The 16,417-nt window shown below is 47.7% G+C and overlaps 1 protein-coding gene across 2 annotated transcripts in view; it reads right to left on the bottom strand.

The window, feature by feature from the left end:
- Nucleotides 1–974: 974 nt before the first annotated feature.
- IFT43 (intraflagellar transport 43) overlaps nucleotides 975–16,417 on the bottom strand; it is a 113,591-nt gene continuing 98,148 nt past the window's right edge. The window contains exons 6-9 of one of the 2 annotated variants that reach the window (XM_023726399.1): nucleotides 8,746–8,818; nucleotides 8,412–8,487; nucleotides 7,823–7,885; nucleotides 975–1,027 (exon numbers count right to left, since the gene is read on the bottom strand). In XM_023726399.1, coding sequence (XP_023582167.1) covers nucleotides 1,013–1,027; nucleotides 7,823–7,885; nucleotides 8,412–8,487; nucleotides 8,746–8,818 — 227 coding nt within the window. In that variant the 3' untranslated portion in view covers nucleotides 975–1,012. Of the gene's footprint in view, nucleotides 1,028–7,154; nucleotides 7,655–7,822; nucleotides 7,886–8,411; nucleotides 8,488–8,745; nucleotides 8,819–16,417 lie in introns of those variants that run through there. The other variant, XM_004371122.2, reaches the window with a different exon arrangement.

The raw sequence follows: 16,417 nt of genomic DNA, 5'->3' as shown, positions 1-16,417 counted from the left end.
CTATAGGGCAGGAATTATTTTCAACCTGACTCCACAGGTAAGAAAATGGAGGCACAAAGAGCTCTGGGAACTTGCCCGAGGTCGCTCTGCTATGAAGTGGAAGAGCAGAGACGTGAACCTGACCTTGACTGCATTCTTAGCCACTGTGCCCGACTGCATTCTTCCTCGAGGATGACTGGCTCCTCAGGAGCCTTTAGCACCAAGCAGCCAATGGTTAAGTTCTCACTACTAGCTAAAAGGTTGGCAGTTCAAACCCACACAGAGGTGCCTTGGAAGACAGGCCTAGCAATCTGCTTCCAAAAGGTCCCAGCCTTAAAAACCCTGTGGAGCAGTTTTACTCTGCACACATGGGGTTGCCATGAGTCGGAATCAACTTGAGGGCAACTAGCAACAACAACCGCCCAAAATGCTATCCAGGTGGATTCTGGGTCTGGCACTTAAGAGTCGTCGTTGTTGGGTGCCACTGAGTTGATTTCAACTCATAGTAACCTCGTGTCACGGAGGCTGTAATCTTTACGGGAGAAGATCGCCAGGGCTTCCTCGGGCAGAGCTGCTGGCTAGGTTCAAACCACCAACCTTTAGGTTATAGCAGCAGAACAGTTAACTGTAGCGCCATAGCAGTCCCGTGCAATCAGCAGTCCTAAGACTCCTGTGCATTCTTTCTACCTAGGGCTGTGGTTCCCCTGAGCCCTCCCAGGGCTGTGCCTCAGTCATACCTCCACTCTGCTGGCAGGACATAAGCCTCGGTGGGTTGAGTCTACCTCCACGTGAGATCTTCTGTAGGACTCTTTCCAGTCTTCTCCCGGGCCAGGTGTTTTCTTGTGGAGAGCATGCAGAAGAGACGCTCTCCCTCCCCTCAAGGCAACGCTGTTGGCGGCAGCTGCAGCAGATGTTCCTGGATGGGCTGGCCAGCTGCCATTCTGTGGGAGCCAAGAGCCCTGCAGCCCGGGAATTCTGGGCTAATGCTCAGCCCTGGCATGGTCCGCTCTCTCGCTCACCCCTCCAGTCCAGGTCACCAAGACAGATGCTGGGAACATATGCCGTGAATTAATTCTCTACATCATGGCCGCAAGAGGAACAGCCTCTTCCCTGCCTGCTCCCACCGCCCCTGCTTCCTGATTTTTGCTGTCTTGCTAAAATAAATTCAGAATGTTTTTCCCCTCTCTTATTCCTAACAGCCCACCCACTCGGCTTTCTCTTCATTAATCTGAACCTTCCGCCAAAGGCATCCGACTCCTAGATATACCCTTCCCCACGTCCCTGAGAAGGAGCCCAGAAGCCACCCTTTCCGGCGTTTTGTCTCTAGATAATGTCCCAACTTCGCTGGAACTGGTGTCTCTTTCCTCTTCTTAAGGGAAGTCTGTCTCTCTCTTTTAGGAGCCAGAATCTCCCATTCTTCCAGTCTTTCCTTACGTCTAACTCAAATCTCTCTTGCTGCAATGGATTTTCTGGATCGAGATAAACAGCTGAACGCTGGCGGCATATGGTGTTGTTTCTCCTCTTCATTCTTTCCTTTAAGCTGAGGTTGGCAAACTTTTCTGTAAAGGGCCAGACAGTAAAATACTTTTGGCTTTTCAGGCCATACAGACTTGGTCACAACTACTCAGTTCTGCCCTTATAGCACAAAAGCAGACATAGACAATATGTAAATGAATGAGCATGACTATGCTCCAGTCAAACTTTATAAAAACAGTTGGTGACCAGGATTTGGCCCGCAGGGTGTAGTTTGCCGACCCCGGCTCTACGCAAACCAGCCCCGCTGGTTATGAAGCTCCCTTTCTCTCTTCCCCCATCTGTACTTTGCAGCTGATTATATGGGTTCCTCCACTCATCCAAAAAGGCCCTTTGGTTTTCAAAATCAATGCTTTGAATACACAGATGGAACTTCTCTATTTCTCTACTAGCTTGCGAGCTTCTTCGGGTAGGGACCATGTCTTATTTGACTTTGAATTCTAGGAATATGCACAGGATTTGAGAGAAACCTAAATAACCTCCAGCAATATCCTGAAGAAGCTTACAGGAGAATGAGCAAGACAGACAGATGAGTTTTATGTTCTCAAAATAGACATCTGCTCCATGACAGGAGGAAGAAAGGAGAGAGGAATCGGGAAAATGTTCCTCCTGCAAATCCCACAGTGACCTTAGGAAGGGAAACAAGAAAAAGCAAGTGCTTAATTAATGCCGATGCTCTAAAGCACCTGAAGACACTAAATAAATAAACTGGTGTGTTAAAAAACAGCTTGGCAGTTTCTTAAAAGTTAAACATAAACACATCATGTGACCCAGCAATTTCACTCCTAGGAATCTACCTAAGAGAAATGAAAACACAGTCACACGAAGACATGCACACAAATGCCCATAGCAGCATTATTCATAATAGCCAAAAACAGGAAACAACCCAAATGTCCATCAACTGACAAATGGTTAAGCAAAATGTGGTGCATACGCATTGTTATAGTTTGACTTGTGACCCCAAAAAAGATATGTTCTAGTCTTACACTCTAGTACCTGTGGCTATGACTCTATTTGAAAATACAGTCTTTGCAGATGTAATTAGTTAAGATAACATGAGGTCATACTGGAGTAGGGTGGGCCCTACTCAAATATGCCTTGTGTCCTTATAAAAAGAGAAGAAGAAACAGACACAAAGACAGGCACAGAGGGAAGACGGCCATGTGAAGATGGAGGCAGAGATTGGAGTTATGCTGCCACAAACCAAGGAATGCCTGGGGCCACCAGAAGCTAGAAGAGGCAAGGAAGGATCCTCCTCTAGAGCCTTCAGAGAGAGCATGGCTCTGTTGACACTTTTATTGCAGACTTTTGGCTTCCAAAACTGTGAGACAATACACTGCTGGTGCTTTAAGCCACTGAGGTTGTGGTACTTTCTTACAGCAACTCTAGGAAACTAATACATCCATACAATGGAACACCCTTCAATGACAAAAAGGAATGAATTACTTTTATGTGCTATAACATGGATAAACCTCAAAAACATACTAAGTGAAAGAAGGCAGACTCAAAAGACTACATATTGTATGATTCCATTTATATGAAATGTCCAGAAATGGCAAATTTATGGCGATAGATTAGTGGTTCCCTAGAACTTGGGGTGGGAACAGGATTAATTGTAAACACAAGGGAACATTTTAGAGTGATGAACATGTTCTAAAACAGGATTATGGTGATGGCTGCACAACTGTACAAATTTACTAAAATCACTGAATTGGATACTCACAATGGGTGAGTTTTATGGTATGTAAACTACACTTTAATACAACTGTTACAAAAAAAAGAAACCCTGGTGCCAAACCACACCTCTCCCCATGGCTGAGAAATGGTGTACAAGCGAAGGTGGGAGGTGATACCCTCTAGCAAAACACAGGGGCTGTCGCTATCAAATAGCCAATGTGACTTTCCCTATGCTCACTTTCTGATCCCAACCAGTTCTAAAATCTAGTAACAACAGCAGTGTTTACTGGCATCACAATCTCAGAGGACAGTATTAATATTACATCCGTCCATTTTATAGATGAGAAAACAGGGTCAGAAAGGGAACATCGCTCGTTCATGGTTCCACAGCTACTAAGTGGCAGAGTTGGACCTGGAACCCAGGCCTGCCTGATTCTGGAACCTTCCCCCTTCCCCACTGCCTCTTGGGCCCCAAGGAAAGAAGCACAATGCTGCTTGAGTAAGCCAAGCAAGGATGCTAAGCTGGGCTTCCTTATTTCACTGTAGGAAGCAGCACTGATGATCCCAGGAGCCTCCCTCACCACTAAGCAGGAAAGGCTTAGATTTATCTAAGTGGCACATGTTGGTCAGGCAACCTGAACAGGTTGTAGCATCAGTTTCCAAAACAAAAAGCCTATCTGGAGTGGTTTAGCAAGGAAGAGCCAACAATCAGGGATAGAGATGACCTCCGGTTCAGCCACAGGCCTGTCCAGATGAATTTCCTGCTTGAACTTTTCATCAGGAGCTGCATGTTTCCAGGGAGCGTTCCATGCAGAGGACTGACAATGCCGCTTTGTCTGCCCTGCGCACCTGGCACCACCTGGCATGGCGGGAGCTGGCAGCAGCCCCCTGACCTCCAGTCTGTGGCAGACGGAGCACATTGTTTTCCTTGCCCTCCCTGTAGCATAAGCAGTTCCGATTCTTCCAGCCCAAGGCATGAAAAGGCCGTGCAGTAGTTTGAGGGAAGTTCTCTAAAGACTGCCGAGTGAGCCAGGGGAGGCCTGAAAGTGCCCATGTCAGGGGAGGGAATAGACCCCACACACCCAGAGGCCTTTTCTGTGACAAGCCCAGGCTCTCCCCTCGTCCTCGCCACACTGACCTCCTGCTAGTCCTCAAACAAGCAGGCATATTCCCTCCCCTCCTGGCTTTTGCACTTCCTGTTCTCTCTACTTGGAACCATGTCCCCCCACATACCAGTCTTGCTCCTTCCTTCACCTTCTCCAGGTCGTTGCTCAAATGTCACCTTCTAGTGAGGCCTCCCTAACCATTCCATGTAAAACTGCAACCCCCTGCCCCACATTCCCTCCCCTGTTCCTGCTTTATTTTTCTCCATAGCTTCTATTACCGTGAGACGTGCTATTTTACTGATCTGTCCATTTCCCCCACCAGGATGAAACCTCCACGTGGGAGGGAGTTTTGTCTGGCTAGTTTGTGGCTGTGTTAGCAGTGCCTAGAACGGAGCCTGGCATGGTGTAGGTGGCAATCAATACTTCATGAAGGTACGAACTTCTCCACCAAAGCCTGGCCTAAGAACAGCGACCCTGAAGCTACCGCCCAATGGCAAAGACACCATGGGAGATTTTGCTAGAGACCAGCTGGGGCTTCTCAAGCCTGCTCAGAGGTAACACGAGCCAGTCTAGGAGAAACTGGTAAGGAACCAGTCAGCATGCCACATGGAGGAGGCAGCATCAAGATCCATGCCTCCCTTGTGCCCCTGCAGAAAGCCACATTGCTGGGGCCCTGGCTTGCCTGTCCATTCTCTCATGACCTCTCGGGCTGTCTTCTTGGGATGCCCCTGATGTCTAGGGTGGGCAATGCTGTTGGCTGGAACATACGTATGAGTGAGAAAAGCAAGGTATCTCAGAAGTCGGTAAGCACCGGGTGGACATAGATTCTGGAATAACATGTCACTCTTCAGGCCCTCTGACCACATATGATGCTTAAATCCTGGCTAAAGGATGAAGTCCAGGCAGGGTGTGGCCAGGACATAGGACAGGCAACAAGAGACTTAGTCCCATATGGCCTGAGCCTGACTCTTGTCCAGGCTTAGCTCATTTCACCTATAGCTATTCCTCACAGACCCACTGGCTGCACCCCTGCCTCCCTGGGGCCAGGACTCTCGAGCTCAGCCAAGCTGAGCACCTTCACACCCCAGACCTGGCAGAGCTCTCCACTCTGTGGTCATGCCATACTTCCAGAGACAAGAATGTTTGCCTGGTCAGGGTCCGAGGGGTAGCAGGCAGTTTCTCTCAGTGCATTTCTAAATCTGTCCAGTATAAAAAAGAAAAGAAAAGTTGCTGCTGTGTCTACTTTGATTCATGGCAGCCCCATGTGTGTCAGAGTAGACCTGTGCTCGTTAGGGTTTACAATGGCTGATTTTTCTGAAGTAGATCACCAGGCCTTTATTCCGAGGTGCCTCTGGGTGAACTCAAACCTCCAATCTTTCGGTTAGCAGCCAAGTTTGTTAATCATTTGCACCACCCAGGGACTGCCTGCCCACTATAGGCCAGATTACTTTCCTAAACTAAAGGCAGCAGAGAGGGAACAAGAACACAGACGTTAAAAGCACAGGCTCTAGAGTCAGACAACTTGGTTTTGAACTCTAGCTCTGTCACTCAGTAGCTGGATAATCTTAAGCAATTTCTCAACCTCTGTGAACCTCAGTTTCCTTATCTGTAAATGGGATAACAAAACAGCATCTGCTTCATCGGGCAACTGTGAGGTTAAGCCAGGTAAGTCGTATCAAGTGCTGAGCCCAGTGCCTGGCAGGCAGTAAGCACACAATAAATGTTAGACCTTGTTGCTGCTGTTATTATAAAATAAAGGGAGGAGGGAAGGCAACTCCCAGCCACTGGCTCAGGCTGGCTGAAGACCTCTAACGGTATCAGATTCCTGAGGCCATTGAATTTGCCAGTAATTAAGGGACTAGAAATACAGACTTTTCCCTTTGGGTTTCAGGATGATGCAGGCTCAAGAAAATCCAGCCTGGATGGAAACTTCTCTGGGGCCATGGGAATTATTCCAAGGGGGCTCTCTGGGCTGAGAGTGTGACTCTGGAAAACAGACCCCAAGCCTCTAAATCCCCGAGTTTATAATTACCAGACCTGCATCCCCTCTGCCTGCTCTGGAGCCTCGTGGCTCACCAGGGAAGGGCACTGCAGTCACACAAAAATAACCCCCCAGTGGGTTTTTGATGTGTCGAGCCTCTTTGTTTTTCTGAATTTTAATGAGGGCTCTCCAGGGAGGATAAGAGGTGCTCATAGCTCCCCCGGCTGGGCTGAGCCAGGAGTGGGGCTTAGTTAGCTGCCAGCCTGCATGGGCCTCGTCCAAAGCACATCCAGGAGAGGGGGACAGGGAAAGGTCCTTGTCCTCAGAAAAGACGTCTTGGGAAGAGAGAGAGAAACAAATCAAAAGCTGTGTCTGTTTAGAAACAGGGCTGGGCCCAGTGCCTTTGGGTCTCCTGCATTTTGGAGCAGTGGGAACAAGCAGTTCTGTATCTGAAAGGTCAGAAGCTCTGGAAAACAGAGCAGAGGAGAGGATTCCCCAGCCCCCGAAGAGAGTGCTGCTGTGGAGTTCTTGGGGGACTGCTGAACTGGCCCCTTCTCAGGAGAACCAGATACCAGGGTCTGGGAAGCTGTGGCAGAAGGGGAGTGCAGGCTTTCAGACCCCAAGGCATGGGTTGCAGGAAGCGGACAGGAAGGGGAGAGCTGTCAAAACAGCCACCAAACCCTGACGTGAAGAAGGGGTCACCTGATGACACCCACATCTTGCTCCCTCCTCAGCTTGAAAGCACGTGACAAAGGAGACAGCGCACCTTCATGAATTTAAAACTGAATAGTACCGAGTGTCCCCAGTAAGAAAGGCGCAGGTCAGGCCCTCCCCAGGACTCCGCGGGCAGGAGTCTGAACCTCCCAAATCCCCTCGCTTATGCGCTTACAGCGACCACATTCCCAGGACTGCTGTGGCCTCCAGAAATCATGTTCCTTCTTCTCCTGAATCTAACGTCCCCGCATACTCTTCAACAATGTGGAGAGTTCCCTTCAGATTGTTTAAAAGCCGCCCAGATTCGCTCTTGATGGAGCTGGGAAGAAATGGAAGAGATGGCCACCGGAGAGTAAAGCAATTTATTATAATTGAGTGACCCAATGTGGCCTGCTGACAATAAATACCTTTATTGCAAAATATTCCAGATAAAAATTCTAAGCTGTTTGTAAGCCTCTTTAGTTTTAGGCTTCTTGTATTTTTTTCAAGTCTGAGGCAGAGGTTACTATGCGCAGGGAGAATGGTCTGCTGTCCTCCCCAGAGTTCAGGGCTGCCTGGGCTGCCCCACAGGGTCCTCCTTCTCCATCTGCAGCTGGTCCCACTCTGTGAGGAGCTCTGAGGATACCTCAGTGTACAGATGGTCCCAGTCCCAGCTGACATCAGCCTGCCAAGATGGGTATCGTGGGGTAAGACAAAGAAACGCCTTTGCCCTCAATCACAGCCACCTTCCCACACCCATCCGGGCCTCAGAGAGACAAAGCTCAGCCTGTGGGCCAGCTGGTTATGGGAATGACTAGGCCAAGAGAGTAAGGAGCTGCTGCTGCTACTGTACCTCTCGAACTTCATGCTCTGGCGCGAGGACTTTGGTGAGGAGCTTCAGGTCAATCTCTCCATCCTGTGAACACAAAAAGAGCCAGGCTGTTCACCTCAAGGGCCTTTGCACAGCAATCTCTTGCAAAGCAAAGAGGATCCAGTTGTGAGCATTAGAACTTCCCTGATCCAGACCCGGAGAAGTACCTTAACAAAGAAGTAACAATGTGAGGGGACCATATGGCCACCGAGAAACGAGGGGACGCCATGACATCCCACCAATGGGCCTTCTTTGGGGGAAACGTCAACACCAGAAGGGCAGAGTATGACAGCAGCACATTAGGGCCAGAGTGGAAAGGTATGGCATCAGATGCCAGGTATGCAGCTGATGGAAGCAGGGTTGGCAGGGGGGAACGCTGGCACTGGAAAACATTGGAAAATGTTAGGTCTAGGGAAACTGAGAGATACCCGAGGATAATGCCTCCAGCCAGCAGAGTATGGTTGCCAGGCAGCATCAGGGACCCATGGAAGAGACGTTTTACAGCTTTTGGGGAACAGAGAAGTCTTTCCATGGATGTTGCAGGAGCCTGTGCAGATGTCGTTCCACTCACCAAGGTCTGAAAGGCCGAGTACTTCATGAGGTCATTGTCTAAGTCACGGTAGGTCATCACCCGGTTGACTTGGATGCTGCAGGAATGAGAAAATGAGAGGAAGAACCATAGACGGGACCAGTTCCAGGAGTGCTGCTGGGCCACCGACCCCAGAGCCTCGTACACAGCCAAGGACGACGAAAATGGGAACAAAATGCCCACCAAAATGGGAACTCTGGGGATGGAGCCATCACCAGAAACATCTGGATCTACATTGGGATTCATCCCCTGTAGACGGTATTTAGAGTGTCATGTTCCCTGCCTCTTTGCCAACTTCATATCTAATTTAACCTACCTAGGAGGGGCTGCCACCTGCAAAACAAAGTCTTCTTCCTGTACTTCTTCCAGATCCGGAATAACAGGAATATCTGCAATGAGAGGTGGAGGCAAAACCGTCAGCAGCACTAACAGGAATCTTGCCTGCTTCTCCATTTATTACTTACTCACCTTCAACATGTCAGCTGGGGGGCCACAGGCTGGGGAGCAGAACAGACAGTCACAGTCTCTGGCCTCCAGGAGCTCCCAGTCTACGGTTATGGTACCAAATAGGGGTGAACGTCAGAATCAAAGGTGGGGCCTCAACGTTTTCTGAAGCCCAGGCCTTACCCTAGAACCTGCTGAATCAGGACTTCCTAGGTGGGACTCTGGAGCCCCTGGGTGGTGCAAAGGTTAACACACTCAGCTGCTAACTGAAAGGTGGAGGTTTGAGTCCGCCCAGAGGCACCTCGGAAGACAGGTCGGGCAATCTACTTCCAAAAGATCAGCCATTGAAAACCCTGTAGAGTACAGTTCTACTCTGCAAACATGGGGCTTCCGTGAATCAGAGGCAATTCAACAGCAGTTTGTTTTTTTTTAGGTGGGGCTCAGGCATCTGTATTTTCCTAAGATTTCTTCAGTGACCCTGATGCATGCACCAGGTTAGAAACCACCAGAGTGGATCTCCAAGTAGAAATGTAAAGAAATGAGAAGAGAGCCCCAGACAGCACTTGGGAGAGGAAAGGATAAAAGGAAGCAATGAATGAGCCTGGTGTGGTCAGAGACAGAGGAACCGAGGATGTGTATTGGCCTGAAGTAGATGTCGCCATGGGCGCCATCTCCTATGAGCAAGGCTCACGTGTGCATGAGCTCAAGAGAGCAACCTTTGCAGTCCTGGTCATTCCCTTTGCCTCCATCTGAAAGACATTTTAAACTTAGTGAATAACCTGGCTCCCCACCATTGTATCAAAGAGCAGGGAATCCATTTGCCAGGTTGTAATATAATAAATGGAGCCCTGGTGGCGCTACACCTACAGCTGCTAACCAAAAGGTTTGTAGTTCAAATCCACCAGCTGCTCCTTGGTAACCCCATGGGGCAGTTCTACTCTGTCCTATAGGGTCGTTATGAGTTGGAATGGATTTTGGAATATAATGAACAATGCCAGTTCCAGACTGATGATCACATTTCTCTTGCTGTTTCATGGGGATCGCCTTCTCTGAATTCTCCAGCTGTGATCAGACAGATGAGGAGATGCAAGGCCATTTCTTCTGTGAGTTTACCAAAGTCACACAAATAGAGGATCTGAGACAGCACATCACTTAATTACAGCAACTTGGTGAAGGAACCAAAAACAGTCCACCTTCTCATCGGAACAGCCTCACACCCGAAAGAAACATTTCCTTCTCTAAATGAGTATCACCAGCTGTTTGAGGGGTTGTGTTAGGGTTAACTAATCGGAGCAAAAAAGAGACGTGGCAGGCAAAAAAGGCCAAGTGAGGCCAGGCAGTCCTGGAATTCCCAAACCAATTGCAAACATCAAAAGAAGGAAAAATCCCAGGGAGGGGAGAAGAGTGAAGAAACCCTTCGTTCCTGCTTCCACAGATTGAATTCAATTTTATTTTTAAAAGAGAGTAGAGTCATTTCAAGAACAGCTGGGAAGACCCTTGCCACTTTCAGGCTATTCATTATTTAGACTCTGAGATTGCTCTAGTCGAGTTAAGCCAGAGTATATAAATGTCAGCTCCAAGTCTGGCATCTTTATTATTACTTCCGAGTGTGGAGTCACAGATGTTGTACCTAGAAACAAAGAGAAAGAGAACATGGCAAGAGAGAGACAGAGACACAGAAAGTAAGGCAGAGAGAAACAGGCAGAGCAAGAGAGTGGTAAAAAGAGTAAAATAGAAGGTTAAAAAGAAAAAGAAATTGCTAATAGGGGAAATAAAGAGACACGTATCCCACTCCCAAAATAATGAAGTCCTGTATCTAGAAAGAAGCTTTTCAAAACTTATATATCTCAGTCCTGCTAGAGCTAAGATTCTACTTCTTATGTTAATAGGAATTTGGCTTTCTTTTCCACTCTTGCTCTGAGGTATTACTACAGTCCACTGTCAGGGTTGTGGGCAGTATCGCTCCCCTGCCCAGGGTGAGCAGGCTCCCCGGCTTGCTGAGACCGCACAGGCTGCAGAGTGGCAGGAGGAAGCTGGCTGTGCCACGTGCCATCAGAGCATGACAGTTTTGGAGGGAGCCAGCTTGCTGCTCCTGGCTCTCTTCGGGCCTGAAGTCCAGCCTGAGATGAATATTCAGAAGTTGTTAAGAAAATGTCCCATGCTGAGTTTAGGGCTCAGACCGGGGTCTCCCAAAGTCCCCTTTCCCTCCACAACTTTAGCATTTGGGTCTTGTCAGCTCTGCCCAGCTTCTCCAAGCTCTGAGGAATTGCACTTCTGCCCACTGTCCACTCTGACTCCCCATGGATGTCCCTCTTCACCCGCACCCCCCTCCTCCAAATGTGCACAAAAGAGTGTGGGGCTGGCCCATCTGTGACAGATCAGAGGTCAGTTCGGGCCTTGGCAAAGAGGCCGTTCAGAGTGGCACTGGTGGGGCTGGCCACACAGTGGGACTTCTCTCTAATTGGAAGCCTGGTGCCCGGCAGAACCCGGTGAACTGCCTGAGTGGGACAGAGCCAGCGATGACAGCCAGGCCGAGGCAAGCTGGAACATTCCGGTGCAGTGACAGCTTTAGCCATCTCTGCAGAGCCAGGCCATCCAACTCCCAGCCCCCCAGTGGAACAGGTGGCCGTGGAGCAAGTTTTGGGCAAACTTCAAAGAACTTTGCAATTTTACAGTTTCTGACTTACAACCACAGACAAGTGCTTGCTTATGTGTACATAACAGGTTCCTGGGAATTCTCTCTCTCTGTCCCACTCTCCCTTACCCAGCCCCCACCTCTCTCACGCACACGCAAACACAAACATGCTTACACCGTACGCAAACCTAGAAAAAAGAAAATGTACTTGAGAAATCTGTGTCTTCACAAAATTAACCCAGTAGTTAATCAGGTCAATTCCGACTCATAGTGACCCTATATGACAAAGGAGAAATGCCCACAGGGTTTCCAAGGCTATAATGTTTATATCTTTCTCCTGTGGAGTGGCTAGTGGGTTTGAACCACTGACCTTTCTGTTAGCAGCCCAGCACTTAACCACTGCACCACTAGGGCTCCTACATGGGATGAGCCAGCCCTGCCTCCAATCAGAGACGGCGACTTGACCTGCAAATCTGGACAGGGGACCCAGTCTGATTCAGGTTGTAAAGCGTAACATTTCAAAGCACAAGATTTTAACAGAGAGAATAAGAGGATTACAGGACTCAGCTCTAGTACTGTTGAAAAGCTACCACTCTTTTAAAAAATCCAATAATTAACTTTATTCTTACTTTCTTCTATGCTGCTAATAAGAAGAACAATAACAACGAGATAGTAAAGTGTGGTGGGCAGGACTCCTGGTCAGTGGTTAGCAGCAGAGGTCCTGGAGGCAGGATGACCACAAAAACCAAACCTGTTGCCGTAAAGGGCGATTCTGACTCACAGCAACCCTACAGGACAGAGTAGAACTGCCCCACAGGGTTTCCAAGGATCAGCTGGTGGATTCGAACTGCCAACCTTTTAGTTAGCAGCCGAGCACTTAACCACTACTTCACCAGGGTTCTGGAGGCAGGATAGCTGGTTTCAAATCCTGGCTCCACCATGTACTTATTGTGACTTAATCCTCTCTGTGCCTCAGTTTCTTCATCGGTAAAATGGGGATCATAATTACACCTATCGCATATGGTTGTTGTAAGTATTAAATGAAATAATCTTTATAAAATACTTAGCATTGTGCTCCGTATGTAATAAATATTCAATAACTATTCTTGTTCATTCAACAGATATTATAATATTGAGCATGTAGACACACTAAATGGTTCTACCTTCATCTTCTCATTTCACCCTGCCCAGTTACCACCATTTTTTCAGATGAGAACACTGAGGCTCAGTGAGATGAGGCAGCTTTTATGAGGTGAAACCGTTAATAACAGACAGAGCCAGGCTCCTGGCGCCAGTCCGATGGTAACACCCGAGCTTCCCACACTCACCCATGCTTCCTTTGCAAACGTAAAATACCTTAAAAGACACCTCCTCCCATAGTGGTAATCACTGTTACAAATTGCTTGTATATATTTACTGAAGAGAATTTATGCGTATCACAGCAGATATCCCCTTTTAAAAATGGTTGCAATTGGGATCATGTTACAAATATGTTGTTCTGCAATTTGCTTTTATCTCTCTTTATCAATATACGGATACATCTTATTCTTTTAAATGACCACCAGCATTCTAGTAAATGGATGCTCCATAATGCATTTAAACCAGTCCCGAGAGGATCTCTTTTGGAATTTTGGGGGATGGGCGAGGAGTTAGGGAAGGTCTCTCTGAATTAGGGACTGCACAGCTGGAAGCTGAATTATTAAGCAGGATTAAGCCACAAGGACAGCATGTGGAAAGGCACTAGGAGATGAGAAATAACTTGCAGCACCGCAGAAACAGACGAGAGGCCAGTGGATGGGCCCAGGGGCTGAGGTGGCACCGGCTGAGGCGAGAGAGAGGGTGCCAGGTGATGAGAGGCATCACCAACCAGGAAACCTGTACTGGGTGCCTGCTATACACCAGACTCCTTCCTGAGCACGCTGCGGGAGAACCAAGACGGACTGAGCATGGGTCCTGTCTTCAAGAAACTTGTGGTTGCAAAGTTGCAAAGGGAGGTTCTATACATAAAAAATAATAAATCAGCAGAATAAGAAAAAGGCACGTGAATTATCCTTTGTGAATTATCTATGAATCCAACAGACAGAATTAAGAGCTTTCTACTTTGTCCTTCCTTAATACTTTACTAGTGGCCACAGGGCTGACCTCACTGCCTTGCAGTAGGAATAGCAAGTCAAATCTGTCCTAGGTCTGCCCGCTACATGGTGAACTAGTTGAGGGCAAAGACCACATCCCAGTCACTTCTGCCTTTCCAAAGGCTGGCAAAATGAAGGTTAACTGAGCAGAATGGAATCAGTAGATACCCTTCAAATCTGAAAGTTGCACTCATAGAAGAGCCATGTCAATTTTCTGTACAGTTTACCAATTTTAGGATAAGTGCTACTGAGTCCCAAAGTTATCTAAGTAGGATTCATTGCACAAGAACAACCAGGAGTAATCCTTAGATAATTCCTGGGTCTAAAGATATCACAGCAAAAGATCTGCCTCACTTGAGAGCTGCAAGGCCTGCTGGGAAATACCCATTTTAGTCTTCCTGATGCATATTCAAGAAACAATGGATGAGCGGGCACTAAGTTACAGAGAAAGAGTCATTCAGATGTGGTCCAATTTGGACTGACTGGCTTCTGTCCTGAGGCTGGGTCACAATGCTCTTCACTAAGCTCCCTGGGTTCGTCCTGCTTGGATCTCTAGTGTGCCCACTATATCGTTCCACATTCTAGGAGCCCCAACGAAGAATCACTAATGCACAGTAACAGCACTAAGAACTTATTTCAAAGAGAGAGATTGCCAAGTGGGAAACTCATGATACTGGAACATTAGTCTGAGCCACCCAACAGATTTATACAACCAACCACCAGATGAAACCACAGCAATAAATGAGTGGTGCTCAAATAAATAATATAAATGAATAATAGAAACATGTGAGAATACCAATAGGATCGATCACAACTGGTTTCAAAGATGTCAGAAGCTGCCATTTTCCGTGAAAGACATTGATTATAGAAAATATCATCACAAATGCACACTAAAAACTTAACTACCCAGTTAAGCCCCAGAAAGGGTCCTTTTCAGCACCAGTTGCCTGACAGTAAAAAACCTATCTGCCTCTTCCAGTGACGCTTCCCCCTAAATCTCTGTGATGCATTTTGTCGGAGCCTGCATTCAGATCTAACTGCTGTTTGTGTTGGTACAACTAAACAGAGTGATTTCTTAGATTAGACCCAACCTTGCAGTGAGTACACTCTGAGCATTTCTCAGGCTTTTCACCTGAAGAGTAAATCTAAGTTCTGTAGGAAGGAAAGAACAAAGGAAGGCACCCCAATCTGGCCTCTGGGTCCCACCCAGGCAAAGATGCTTCAGGCAGGGAGCTCCCTCTTTCTGTGTCCCTGTAGGTTCTCCTCTTTGCTGATTTTCTTGGTTGAGGATTTCTGAATGGAATTTCCTGTTGTGTCCACAAGGGTTTCTCTAGAGCTACAGAAAGTCTGTTCTATGTCCCAGCACTTTCCCACCTTGACACCTTAGCAAATGGTACAAGTAGTTGGTCTACCTTACCAGGTTCCTCAGGCTGCTACTGGTGACCTCCTCCCACTCACTTCATCCATTACCTGAGCTCTCAACAGCAACCCCCCTGCTTGGTTACATACAGCCTCCTCCCGCTCAGCACCCTGGCCACTGCGGAGCATGCCCAGGTTCTACTCAGCGAAGGGCTCGCGTCCACCATTCACCAGCCACGCTCAATAACCAGTCCACAGGAAGGGGATCAGGGCATGCAGCCTAAAGACACCCCAAGAAGCCCAGTCCAGACAAACCCTGCCTGATTCTGTGCCCAAAGTCAACAGACACTAGCAGAGCTTGCAAGCAAAAGGCAATAATGTCCATGTTTTTAGGAGATGGCAACTTTAAACCAGAGATCATTATAATTTTTCTCTGCAGCTGAAAAACTTTGTTTTACTGAATGCTGTTACCTTCTGCATCACGTATGGGGAATTTTAAACAGGCAAATGGAAGAAGGTCCGATTGAAGATGAAGTTAAGTGAAAGAAATTGGTCTCATTTAGCACATGACAGGATTCATCTGTGTTCCCAAGTCCACTGAGGTGGCATCATGGGCGTTTCATATTCATGAGCTGCTGCGACACTATGTCCCCTCATTTACAAAGAGCCGTGTTCAGCAAATTCTGTCCCTGTGGACGCTCTGTGCATTTCATGGTCTTGTCAGAGAGACATCAAACGCTCCAGTAACCAAATACCAGAAAATGGCTTTAATTAGTGGATCTCAATCGTATAAATAATTTTTTTCTCTAAGTGAAAAAAAATGGAGAATTTTTTAAAAGGGAAAAGGAGAAAGCAGTAGGCAACAGGCTTCAAACAGCCAAAGGAACAAGGGAAAGAGACGGTCTCGGAGGAGCTCACGAGCGAGCCTGGGCCCAGCGCCGTCCGTCCCCTGCACTCCCCAAGTCAGGATCCAAGGGGCAAAAACACGTCTCCAGGTCCCCAGCAGGTCTGTTTTATTAAGACTTATTCCCTTGTGATTCCAACTGATTAAAGCTGCATCCAGACTGTACCTGTTACTGGCAGGCAAGGAGAGAGACCACAGGTATGGGAGAAGACTCTGAAAACTGTGGTGGAGGCTAGAGAGCCACTTGGCAAAATCTCAGAATAGGACTACTGAGAGCCAAACGTGCAGCCCCAGAGACATGGTAGAGAGTGTTGGGTCAGGAGGTGTGCACGAGCAAGCCTCTGAGGAAGCATGTGATGGAAAAACAGAAGATGCCTCATTCTGAGGTGCCAATTTGGGTTTTGGGGTGGGTTTTTTTTTTTTCCTCCTTATCAGTGTCCCATGTGTTGAAATGCCTCCATACTACTGCCAAAGCCAATCTCTCCTAATGTTGCTGGGGAAAAAGACCCCAGGA

This window comes from Trichechus manatus, unplaced genomic scaffold (genome assembly GCF_000243295.1).
Source record: "Trichechus manatus latirostris isolate Lorelei unplaced genomic scaffold, TriManLat1.0 scaffold00010, whole genome shotgun sequence".
NCBI lineage: Eukaryota > Metazoa > Chordata > Mammalia > Sirenia > Trichechidae > Trichechus > Trichechus manatus.
Note: the sequence above shows the minus strand (reverse complement) of the source record. Positions and strands in the feature narration are given on the sequence as shown.